We start from the raw sequence: 11,592 nt of genomic DNA, 5'->3' as shown, positions 1-11,592 counted from the left end.
TCCGGAGCGCCTAAGAATGGCACCCAGAATAAGACTCCGGGAAAACAAAAGACAGTGGAGATGGAGGCGGGTGGCGACGGCTGTGTGCCTGTTTTACACTAATCCTCTGAACCGGGATGAAATGAAAGCGAGAGGAGAAGGATGGAGAAGGATGATGTGATGGAGGGTGGAAAAAGCGAGCAGGGAAGTGGGTGTCGGAACGGGCCAGTCGCAGTACAAGAGCTCAAAATAGAAGAATACGTGGTGTGAATTCAAAAATGGACAAATAGCACCTTTTTTCCACATTTGTGTGTGAAAACCTGTGGTGAAAAATAAGCACTAGTCCTACTTTATTCAGTTTTAATTTATGAATCTTGTTGTATTAATTAGATGCTGTGTATGTAAGTAGAAATGTGCACCAAAATCTTCTGTGTTTGTTGTCGTGTATCCAAACAGCAACTGCATTAATATAAAAATTGAACTTTATTTTAAATTATTGTCTTTCACAAACCTAAATCAGCATACAGTTGTAGTTACCATTATTATTTTTCATCGTAGAGGTTATGATTATATATTATTAAGTACTTGAGAGAAAGTATAAACGCCTTTTTTCTTCATTATACACCGCTTTTTGTTAAATTGCATAAGAAATGTCCAACTAAAACCTCATTCAATTACAACTACTGAGGTAAAGACTCCAAAAACTAACCGGAGCCGGAACATATAATACAAACATTCGAAATGGAAAGCGTCGATAATAGCATTACAGTTTATGCGAAAACATCGAAAGGACTTAAATTAGCTTCTAAAGAGCGTCTGTACATGCCGCGGCGGCAACAGTAACTGGTGACATTTACAAGTGGACGACAAGTCTTTGCGATTGTTTTTCTGATTCAGAAATGTCATGATCAACTGGAGGTGGCTGACTATAGTATTTTGTGTCTGCATCCCTGAGGTGTCCATCTCCCTTTCTTCACGTTCCTCTAATTGTTCGTTCCTCGGCTCCAGACAATCATATTGCTCAGTAGTCAGTTCAGGTTTTAAAAGTGGGATGATGTTGCTCCCAGATGCCCATATGGGATTTAAAATTACAGACGAGAACACATTTCCCTTTACTGGCACCTGAGTGCAACATCATCCCAGATTTCTTAACCCCGTAGTGTCTCTGATGTTGTAATCGAGTTTACGAGATGCCATAGTTGTTGTAGTAGGCCGCCGTTGCGTCCGCAAGCACCGAAATGAGGCTGGTTTCTGTGGTGCTGCTGGGACACGCGGTGGCAGAAGTGGTGGCGGCAGACGACACCTGGATGTGTCCAGTAACAGTCATGCTGCCGCCCTGCTCGGGATGGAACCCGCTCCCAGTGGAGTTCAGGTACTGGTCAAACTCATTGCGGTCCACCTCGCCCAGAAGCTCTGCCTGGCTCAGCTGGTCCAGAGTCTCCAGGTGACCCTGTGTCTCTGGTGGCGGGGACAGCTGACCCAGGTGGCCCTGATGGAGCCCGTGGTGGATCTGGGGGAAAGACGAGGTACTGTAGTAAGACAGCGGAGGGCCGGGGATCAGTCCAGCGCCAGTTTGGGACATGTGGGAGATGTGACCTATGTGGGCGCCCCCACAGTGGATTTGGGTCTGTGTGTAGTCAGTGTGGTAAGGGGGCGGGCTGCCCATGTGTGTCTGATTCTGGTGGTGATCATCTGAGGAAGAGCAGGAGACGGAGGAGCTACCAGATGTTGAATAATAAGATGGGGGGACATGCTCGTGGTCCATGGCATCTAACGGGGACATCTCAGGAGGAGTGGGCAGGCCGTAAGGGTAGGTGTCGAAGCTGCTGTTGGAGCCGGCCGGGTCTCTGAAGCTTCGGACGCTGGGCAGAGCGGGACTTGGGCTGGAGAACCCGCTTCTGATACCATTAGGGCTGCCCTCGTCTTTGTCGTGGGGGTGGCAAAGCGCTCGCTGTTCGGGCAGGGCGTTCTGATCCGGCGCCAGCCCACTCAAGAGGAAGCCGGGGTCCACTCGCTTGCAGATGCGTTTCAGCTGTTTCTTCCGGCGAGGTCGATACTTGTAGTTGGGGTAGTCCTGCATGTGCTGCACCCGGAGTCTCTCCGCTTCCTCCACGTAGGGCCTCTTATCAGGGGGAGTCAGGGCCTTCCAGGATTTCCCTGCAAGAAGAAAAGATTTTTTCATTTTTTGTTTTAAATAAAATAAGGCTTCAACAGATTAGTCTGCAATTACTATTAGTGTTATGTTTTATTTCATGTTTAAAGTTTGTTATAACTACACAATATAAAAACAGATTTTGTCACACACTAGGAATTTCTACAACTTGAAAATATCCATAAATATGTTGTTTCTTTGTCTCAGGCTTTCTCCTGTATTGGATTATTAAGATATTAAATTATTATGAATAATGGCTTATTACATCATGTTTTCAAAAATTTAAAAAAAAAAAAAAATTAATGACTTGAAACAGACATAAGAACAATAAGATAAGTCTTCCTTTACTTTATAATAACAACTCATTTAATTCTCTGGTGCTTGACACTAAAAAAAGAAAGGGAAAAGATGGAAAACTTTCACCAGCTTAATATTCCATTTTTTTTAAGTTTAATTGTTTAAAGGGACTTTCCATAAAGTAATAAATGCCTATTTTGAGTTAAACATAAGTACCGACTTTTCTTTTATTTATAAAAGCAGATTTTACACGTATTGCCGTTGTGGATCACCTTTAAGATTATTTCCAATGTGCGGGAGTACCAGATTTTGAGTTTAGCTATCAGCAATAATCCAAATTGCCAGACGTAAAGATAAAGATTTCTTGTCTTTTTTGAGTCCGTAGACTGAACGAATTTTACGGTTTTACAGAGACATTAACATTTTAATTTAGGGAAATTGGCGACGCGCTTCATTTTATCATGCCTCTTACACAGGCATGATAAGTTCCACACATTAATATATTTCGTCTAATTTATGGCCAACTGTGATCAAACACGTTGATTTTTCTTTTCTTTAACACCGTAAAAGTCGTTTTAGATTTTAATTTCTTTCACTTTGTTTTAGGTGTTGGAAACAACTTAAAACTTGTGTTGGGGGAAAAAAACGAGGCCTGATGGGAATTACAAGTGTGGACGGTTCAGGGGCGGCTGTAATAATAATGGCAGTAATAATAAATATTTCGTATATTAATAAAAAATAAATAGATAAGTACAGTTGAAATAACTTCATCTCACCTAACATTTTGCTGAGCTCGGCATTGTGAAGGTCTGGATTCTGCACCGCCAGCCGTTTGCGCTCATCTTTGGCCCAAACCATGAACGCGTTCATGGGCCGTCGGATCCGCGGCTCGGGCGCCTTGTCCACGGGGGTCCGGTGCGGGCCATGTCCGTCGGGCACGTCCCCGTCTCCTGGAGGACACTCGAAGGACTCCGGCCACGACGAGTACGCGCTGATGAGGGCTGCCATCTGCGCGCGCTCTACTCTCCAAACTTAAGATGCGCTTGTTTCTGCCTCTCGCAAGTTGTTTGGAGCTTCACTGCGGGCTGATTAAAACAACTAAAACTACTTTTTTTTCTTTGAAAAAACTAAAATCCAGACACACTGACTGGATCAGTGGAGCTACAGGAGACAGTCAGATGTCAGTACAGGTTTGGGGAGATGTGCTCAGGCAGCGGCTCCTCCTTGTGAGTTATGATTCAGTCTTTCCTGGTGGATGGAGGGAGCGCTTTATATTTGAGGAGCAGGTTCCAGGAGAAGCCCCGGAGGACTCTCGGCTCCTCCTTGATTGCAAGTTGAGCCCCGTGAAAGGGAAGAGAGAGAGAAGGAGCTGCATTTCAACACTACTAACTACTTAAACTGGCCTCACAACAAAACAACCCTTTATACTGACAGATAAAGAAAATAAACTCATAAAAAATTAGTCTCTGTGAATGATTCATTTTTGTGCATCTAATTCACACGGGAGCAAAGTTTGTCAAATTGGGGGGGGGGGCATTACAGAAAAAAAACATTAGAGAAGACCTGTTTCTAATTTTGCATGTAGACTGTGATGAGTAAGTGAGATTTGGCAACTTCAGGGTTTTTTTTCTAGCCAACCAGGAAGCCCTCACCTGACAAACATATCCAACCTGTTCTGCAGTAACGCTACACAACGAAGTGCACTGGTGAAGTTTTCAGATTTCCACTGAACTCCTCAGCATGCCTGGGTGTCACAATCTATGCAAATGAAAACACACATCCCTCCATGCTTTTGGAAATAAAAAAAGAACATAGAATAATATCATTTAAGAGATTTTTGTTTTTAACATAAAATCTCCCCCTTCCCACCCCTGCCTTGGATAACACAGAAATCAGGACTCACATTACAACAAGAGATAGAAGTAGAAAACAAAGCAAACAAAACAAAGAAATCCCAAATGAAAATAAACAAACAAATAAATAAATGAATAAGGTAATATCTTACATTTTTTAGGTCTAATGTCTAGAGTGTCTATAAGAGATAAAGGTGCTCTCCATATTTTGTCAAAGTTTTAAAGGAACTATGAAGGGAAAAGCTCAGCTTTTTTAGCTTGACATTGTAAAATGTTTTTTTCATATAATTGCCATTTAAGATCAAAATGCATGTCTCTATATTAAAACAACATCCCCTCAAGGGAGGAAAAGGTCATCTTTTTTTGGGTTCAGATCAACGTGGAACCTCTGAACACATCTGTGGGTGACAGAAGAGATAAAACCCACTGAACACACACTACAAACAAATCAGTTTCCTTCTGTGGCCAGAGGCGGCTGCATATCAAATCCAGGAGTTCCTGTTGACAGGATACTCTTGGGCTGCAGCCATGGAGTAGCTCACACTCTCACACACGGGCACTCACACACACACACACACACTAACACACACATACGCTGGTCAAATACAGCTACTGATCAGAGGTCAGATAGTATCTTGGTTTGGAATATTTATGGGGGAGGGAGCAACCTGACTGTTTTAATCTTCTTTAACTTCCTTTCTCAAGAGTTAAACCACAAGCAACATGGATTTTAAGTTGTGATACACATCTTTCAGTCGGTCGTGCCTTCCCAACCATCAAACTAAAGTGTCAGCTCATAGCGTAGTGTGAAACTTGCCCCCCTCTTCTCAACAGGAACAGGATACGGCACCTGAAGTCACAGATAGTGTGCAAAGCAGACACATCAGTGATATATAGGGCCACGCTGATGTGAAGTCAGTGCGCCAGTAATAGTCAAAACAGCAAATGTGAGTGAGTGAGAGTGCACGTACAGTATGTCAGACTGGCAACGTGTGAGACTAAAGTTTCACATCATATTTGTAATTTAGACACATGAAAGCTGTGAGTTGGGGGTTTCTGAAATGACTAATAGCTGTGTGTGTTAGCTGCTGTGTGGGTGGAAGCTGTATCAGCCTGCTGTTGTTCACCCTTTCAGTGTAAAAGACATGTGGCTACTGGAGACGTGGGGAGGGGGTTTGTCTCTATGCAGGTGCTGTTGGAGGAAATTTCACTATGGTAACATAATTCAAGCATTCAAATCAGTTTATGAATGACTTTCAGTGTTGAGCATTGTAAAGCTAAACCTTTATCACTTTTCTATCTTTGTTTTTTTTCCTCTGTCAAACATAACCTGCTTATATACTTTCCAGTGTATAATGTTAATGTAATTAACATAAAAATGAGGAGGATGATGTGCAAAAATCAGTAAATAATGGTTAAATAATTTTATTTTAGTTTTTATGTGATTCATGTTACCTTTAAAAGGGAAAAATGCTTTGTTCAGGTGACACTAGGCACGTTTCCATTAACCCTCAAATTGCGCAAAATGAAATTGCGAATATGATATACGCCTAATGGGAAACATGTCAGTTTCAAAAAAACTCCCATTTATCGCAAAAAACGTTTTATGCTTACATGAGGTGGTATTTCAGCCAATTAAAAAAAGCCGTATTTTTGCAAAACTGCAATGGAAACACTCTTTTCGCTTTTATAGCTCATATGATGTGCAACACAGAGTGGCGTTAAAGCAACTTCATGGATGCCAACCGCCATTAAACCAAAAGAACAAGAAAAAGTACAACACATTCACATGACATTATACAAAACACGGCTCGGTACGTGTGGACAGAGAGACTAAGATCTTCTTAACTCTGATACGAGACAAAGAAATTACGGCAATATCAGATCGGCTTTATTGAGTCGCTGCAATAGAAATAAACCTGACAATTTTTGGACATCCATTGCCACGGTTATTGGAACGTTATCACGAGAGGAAAGTCGAGTAACATCGTGAGAGAAGCCGCATAATATCGCTCAATGGAAATGCAGTCACCTCGCAGTTTTGTTTTATTGAAATTTCAAAAATATTGCTTAAGTTTTGTGCAAATCTGGAATGTAAACCCAGCTGGTGACAACTCCAATTTGAGAGGTTTGTTTCTGCATGAAACAACGCATCTTTGAAATTAAACAATGTGCCACAGTATTTTCCTAAAATACTTTTTTTTTAAAAGTTCACGCTTATGACCCACTTTCAGTATATGGTGTTGTATTTATTTGCAGACTCTGCCCTCTACATGTATTTCCCCGTTTTGCTGTGTTTTGGACATTTATGGGCGTGTAGCCTATGGATGTATGAAGTAAACAGGCGGGGTCCATTTCATTGCTATGAAAGGTGTTTAGTGGTGCTCAAAGCCAAAAAAGCTCAACTCTCCGAGCACAAAAATGACCTGGATCGACAGCATTGCTGGGCCCATGGAGCAAGCGCACTACAGAGTTTGATGAGCCAAACAGCTAACTTCTATTGGTAGAGCAGCTAACTGACAGTTTAGCGCTCCACTAACTTGAATGAAGATTAAGAGATTTAATTGTGCGGCTCTTCTAGACTTTCGAAATGTTAACGGACCAAAACGATCAAATCCTGATGATGCAGGAGTTGTTACGCTCAATTATTATTTAATTTAGATATGTCTCCTTCACAGTGTAAGTCTACGGGAAAAGTCTGTTTGGGCCCCCTGGCATCATGTGACGGACCCAGAAGTTGTAATTTCACTGCTTAGCCACTGAAAAAAAGGCTGCCAGGAAGTGGGAGCCTTGTGTAGTCCCCAGCACAGGAGAGGGGCGTAATTTATAAAAAGGTCAAAAACATAGCAGCATCATGACAAAAACCTGGCTTTTAAAGGGTTAAAATTCTTAAAATGAATGAATATTTTAATTTTATGATTAGGACTGATGCTGGTTAAAAAAAATTACCCAATGAAAGTAGAAAATTGCATAAATGTATATATGTTTTTTAAAGCATGATTATGAAAAGCACATTTTGTGCGCAGAGTGATACAAGTGTGTTTAATTTTAACGCGGGCCCTAAGGGTTAATTTAGCACAGATACAAGTTCAGTTTCTACAGAATATCTATGTTTTGTTCTTAGCTTCTATCAATGCATCTTCTATACAGACTAACAGGTCCGGTAAAAACACACTTGAATCTTTCAGTATTTCTCAGGCTCTTATTACAACACAGGATGACAAATGAACTAATCAAATACTAGTTTTTTTAAAACTTGTAAATCCAAAATACTGGCGAGGAATGCTATGTTGTTTTGACGTGTAAAACTGGAAAGCTGTCATTTCCTTTTTCCTCCATTGACTCACTATAACCACTCCCATTGCCCAACAAGCCTGGCCTGTTGGAAGTTTGTCTGTCAAGTCAAAGAAAAGATAACGTCATGCATCATATTTGGAAGTGGAAACAGTGCCTGGTTGGAAAGTCAGAAGCTCGTATATGTTACTCACAGCTCGACTGACGTTAACCTATTTCTCCTCCCAGCTCTCCTGTAGTCTTTACAAATCCACCTACATTTCCGTCCACCTATGAAGGAGAAAAAACACACATGCATTGCTATTTGGATTTATTTAAAAGCTGATTTGAATATGTTACAGCACCAAAGTTTGCGGTTTTCTTACAGTTAATAAATGTGTCAGACAAATCAAACTACATCTGATCGTATTTGTCATATAACATCAAAACTGGTTTTACAAAATTGACAAAAACTGTCTCTGGGTCACTTAAATGACTTGAAGATATATTTACTTTCTGAAGGATTTGTAGATGGTTAAAAACTAACTGCTGGCAAGAAAATACAAACCACTGTGAAATTTTGCTTAAATAAATAGTAATGCTGATTCATATAAGATGGTGAAACACAAATGTTTTTTTCAAGAAGAAAAAAAGAAGAAGCTATTTCATATATTGTTTAGAAAACATAAAATAATCAACTTTTTTTCCCCAAATTGCAGCATTTCATACTTTCAGAATTTGGGCCCTTTATTTGAAGTAAACATATGGGACACATGGCAGCACTAATCTAATGATTTTGGAATTTTGGTGGGAAAACTTTTAAAAAGTATGTCAATTCATTATTCATATATTTCAAACACTGTGGAGACAGGCACATATAGAGAAACAGATATATCTAATAGATTAAAGAAGTAGTTCAACATTTTGGGAAATATCCTCATTTTCTCTTTGCCTAGAGCTAGATGAGTGGATCAAAACTGCTCTAGTTTAGCATGTAGACTAAAAACTGCTAGCCTGGCTCTGTTTAAAAGTAATAACATCGACCATGTTTGCTTCTTGAGCTCACTATGTAACATGTTGGGTCTTGTTTAATTAATACGTAAAAAAAAAGTGTTTCAACTATTTCAGTGTTCCCATGCGGTATTATTGTTGGCACCACTGTGGCAGATACAGCACGGCAGCGCACATGGACGCAGTGGCTTCTCTTTTCGACCTTTAGTGTCCTTTAAATCTACTGCTCATTGTGGACTGTAAAGTGGAAGCATATTAAGCCGACTCCAACATGCAGTCACCTCGCCTTTTTTTCTGCAAGTAGATACCAGCGTTTCGGTGTTATTATATTAGAAGTTGCTGCTGTGTGAACTCGCTAACATGCCAGACACTGAACGTTTGGGCTCTAGAGTAAGATCCGGCGAAAAGCTGAGGTGGTCCAGGATCAGATCTCCAACACAAAAAGGATCAAATGCAGGTATCACACAATTGGGGATATTTTGATACCACTTGCTAATAAGTTTTTTCGGTTGATACCTTAAAGGTATCGAGTACACATATCCAGCCCATGACACAAAAAGCAGAAGCATATGCTGGAAAAAGTGAGCATTTTTATGAGCTAAAATAAACTGCCAACTCCCAACCATCCTCTTCACCAACATACGATCGCTTTCCAACACGACAGACGAGCTAAGACTTGGGTGAACATCGCAATGAGGCACAACGAACTGTTGCATCCTGCTTCTGACCAAGACAAGACCGAAGTGCAACATTCACGTTGCTGTTGTGAAACATGCACAGTGCACAGAGGACATCTGGCACCGGCCAGCAAGAAGATTTTGTATGAAGACTGTGCACGGACATAACTGTGCCAGACACCGTAATGTCGTTATGTAGATTTGCACCCGGTGGCAGACAGAAGTGCACAGTGAAAGCGATGTTTATCGGGAAATAATCTAAACGCTGATAGTTACTTTAGTCTGTAGCTATTACACTGTGTGGTAAGCATTTATTTCATAATAAGTTACAGCAAAAAGTTGTCTATTTCCACTTAAATTCATGTTTGCTGTAAATCTAACTCTCAAGAAGAAAGCGAAAAGTATTTCCCAAAATGTCTAACTATCTGCAAGACGAGGCATTTTTCCATCTGCTGCAACAATGTGCACCACAGTACAAGTGAGTTATTTTACTGGAGAGCTTCACGGTTTTTAATGTGATCAAATGCCTAACCTCTTTTTCCTCCTCACTGTAGCAAAGTGTTCATGAACAGTTTGTAAGATTGAATCTATATAAGACACTTGACATGAAGGTACACACGTTCCCCCGCGATCATGTTTATAACAGGACAACATGAGTACGACGTCCCCCAGAAGCCTAAAGGACTGGATGAACTGGATGCCAGTTCTGTAAATTTCACGCTATTCTTGATGTTTCTTTTTCTTTTTCTTGTCCTTTTTGGATTTCTTCTCCAACACCACCTCCTCTTCTCTCACTACCTCGTCCACCTCCTCTCGGTGCTTTTTCTTCTTTTTGTGAACAACCTCAGATTCTACAGTTTGATCCTCAGTTGGCTCGTGTCCGTTCAGTAGCTCAGTTCCCTTGTCGTGTTTTTTAAGCTTCTTCTTCTTCTTGGACGGAGGCTGCTCCTCACAGTTCAGCTCCACACCAGAGTTGGAGCTACAGTCCTCGTTTACAGCTCCTTCGCTTTCTACCATTTTCCTCTTTTTCTTCTTTTTCTTTGGAGGCTCCTGTTGTTGGTCCTCATCGTCCTCTATTACGATATGAGCAGGCGTGCTTTTTTCCTCTACCACTTCCAGCTCTTCGTCTGACTTTTTGCTCTTCTTCTTCTTCTTTTTCTTTTTGGGCTCTTCTGAGTCACCCTTGTTGATGACGATGGTCTCCTCACATGGACCGGGTGTCTCGCTGGTCTCCTCTGATGGTGCTGTACTCTGGGACTCTCCGCGACTCTTCTTCAACTGAGCCATTCGCTGAGCAAAGTACTCCTGCATAGTCAGAGTACTTTTCACAGTTTTGGTGATGGACTCTGTGTCCAGTTCAAAGGCAGCCGGAGTAAAACGCTCCTCTTTCTCCCCCTGAGAATCACTGCTGTTGCTCTCCTAAAAACAAAAACACACACACGAGGAGACACAGTTAGGATTTAAAGCAGCATTTAGGGAATCTACACAGAAATAGAAACACGCACACAATGGTGGACAGAGGAGCTTAAGTGACCGTCAATCATCGTGCAGAGATTAACCAGATTTTAGGGAGTGAAAAGAGCCCAAAATAGGATGTTGAGGTAACAATAGGTGTTAAAGGATCATCTTAAAATAAGCATCACAGACCTAATTGTCACATGTGACATTTATCATCATCTTCTTACAACACAATGTGGCTCCACACATCCAGCTGTGTGTCCCTGCACAGTCAGCTCCCTGACTGCCATCTCCGTCTGACCAAAAACATTCCTTCTTTAATACATTAACCACTACAAGTGTTAACAGTGTAGAGGATTTTTTTTTAAGTTCACATGGTGCTACTGCAACACTACTTTGACATCAAATATAAAAGAATGCCACCGTTTCATGTGGTTTATTACACGTATATTCCATTCATCACTATGAATTTATTCAAAAATAATTTCATAAACTGTAAATTAATATTTGAATCAAAGCTATAACTGTAACTTTGCGGTGCCTTTTATATCTGTAAGTCAAATCAGGTACTCAGACATGCCTATAATGATTATATTTTCGAAATAGTAAATAAATAGTAAGCTTCTGAAAGGGATATCATCACATCGGAGCCCACGTTGGAGAAGCAAAATGGTTAGCTTCCGGGTAAAAAAAAAAAAAAAAGCAAGTTTGTCGCATGCAGCATTTCTGAGATATTTAACATTAGTAATAATATGCCGCACATGACATTGTCAGCCCCAGAGTTAACTTCAATGTCCAGTATGTCTGATTTTTCTCATCAGTTCTGTTCAACGATTGGTGGAAAAGTGCTAATTCAGCTATACAGAACACAGTTTATTTTCAGATGTTACAT

At 40.8% G+C, this 11,592-nt stretch overlaps 2 protein-coding genes across 2 annotated transcripts in view; both read right to left on the bottom strand.

Annotated features, from left to right (window-relative positions):
* Positions 1–443: 443 nt before the first annotated feature.
* On the bottom strand, positions 444–3,808 carry sox7 (SRY-box transcription factor 7). Its single transcript, XM_042503260.1, has 2 exons — positions 3,205–3,808; positions 444–2,136 (listed from the first exon to the last, which is right to left on the bottom strand). The coding sequence occupies exons 1-2, from the start codon at positions 3,434–3,436 to the stop codon at positions 1,163–1,165; spliced, it is 1,206 nt and encodes a 401-aa protein (XP_042359194.1). The 5' UTR covers positions 3,437–3,808; the 3' UTR covers positions 444–1,162.
* A 4,064-nt stretch (positions 3,809–7,872) lies between these two features.
* Positions 7,873–11,592, bottom strand: part of pinx1 (PIN2 (TERF1) interacting telomerase inhibitor 1) — a 29,920-nt gene continuing 26,200 nt past the window's right edge. Inside the window, exon 7 of the mRNA XM_042503643.1 lies at positions 7,873–10,661. Within this exon, the coding sequence (XP_042359577.1) occupies positions 9,963–10,661 (699 nt within the window). The 3' untranslated portion in view covers positions 7,873–9,962. The remainder of the gene's footprint in view (positions 10,662–11,592) is intronic.

Source organism: Plectropomus leopardus, chromosome 16 (genome assembly GCF_008729295.1).
Source record: "Plectropomus leopardus isolate mb chromosome 16, YSFRI_Pleo_2.0, whole genome shotgun sequence".
Lineage (NCBI taxonomy): Eukaryota > Metazoa > Chordata > Actinopteri > Perciformes > Serranidae > Plectropomus > Plectropomus leopardus.
The sequence above is the reverse complement of the archived record's forward strand: the minus strand, read 5'-3'. Positions and strand labels throughout refer to the sequence as shown.

Excerpts from the sequence above, each read along its gene's own strand:
- sox7 (XM_042503260.1), bottom strand. The coding sequence starts at position 3,436 with ATGGCAGCCCTCATCAGCGCGTACTCGTCGTGGCCGGAGTCCTTCGAG. Across the intron at positions 2,137-3,204 it reads CGAGCTCAGCAAAATGTTAG|GGAAATCCTGGAAGGCCCTG; the intron begins GTGAGATGAAGT and ends TTCTTCTTGCAG.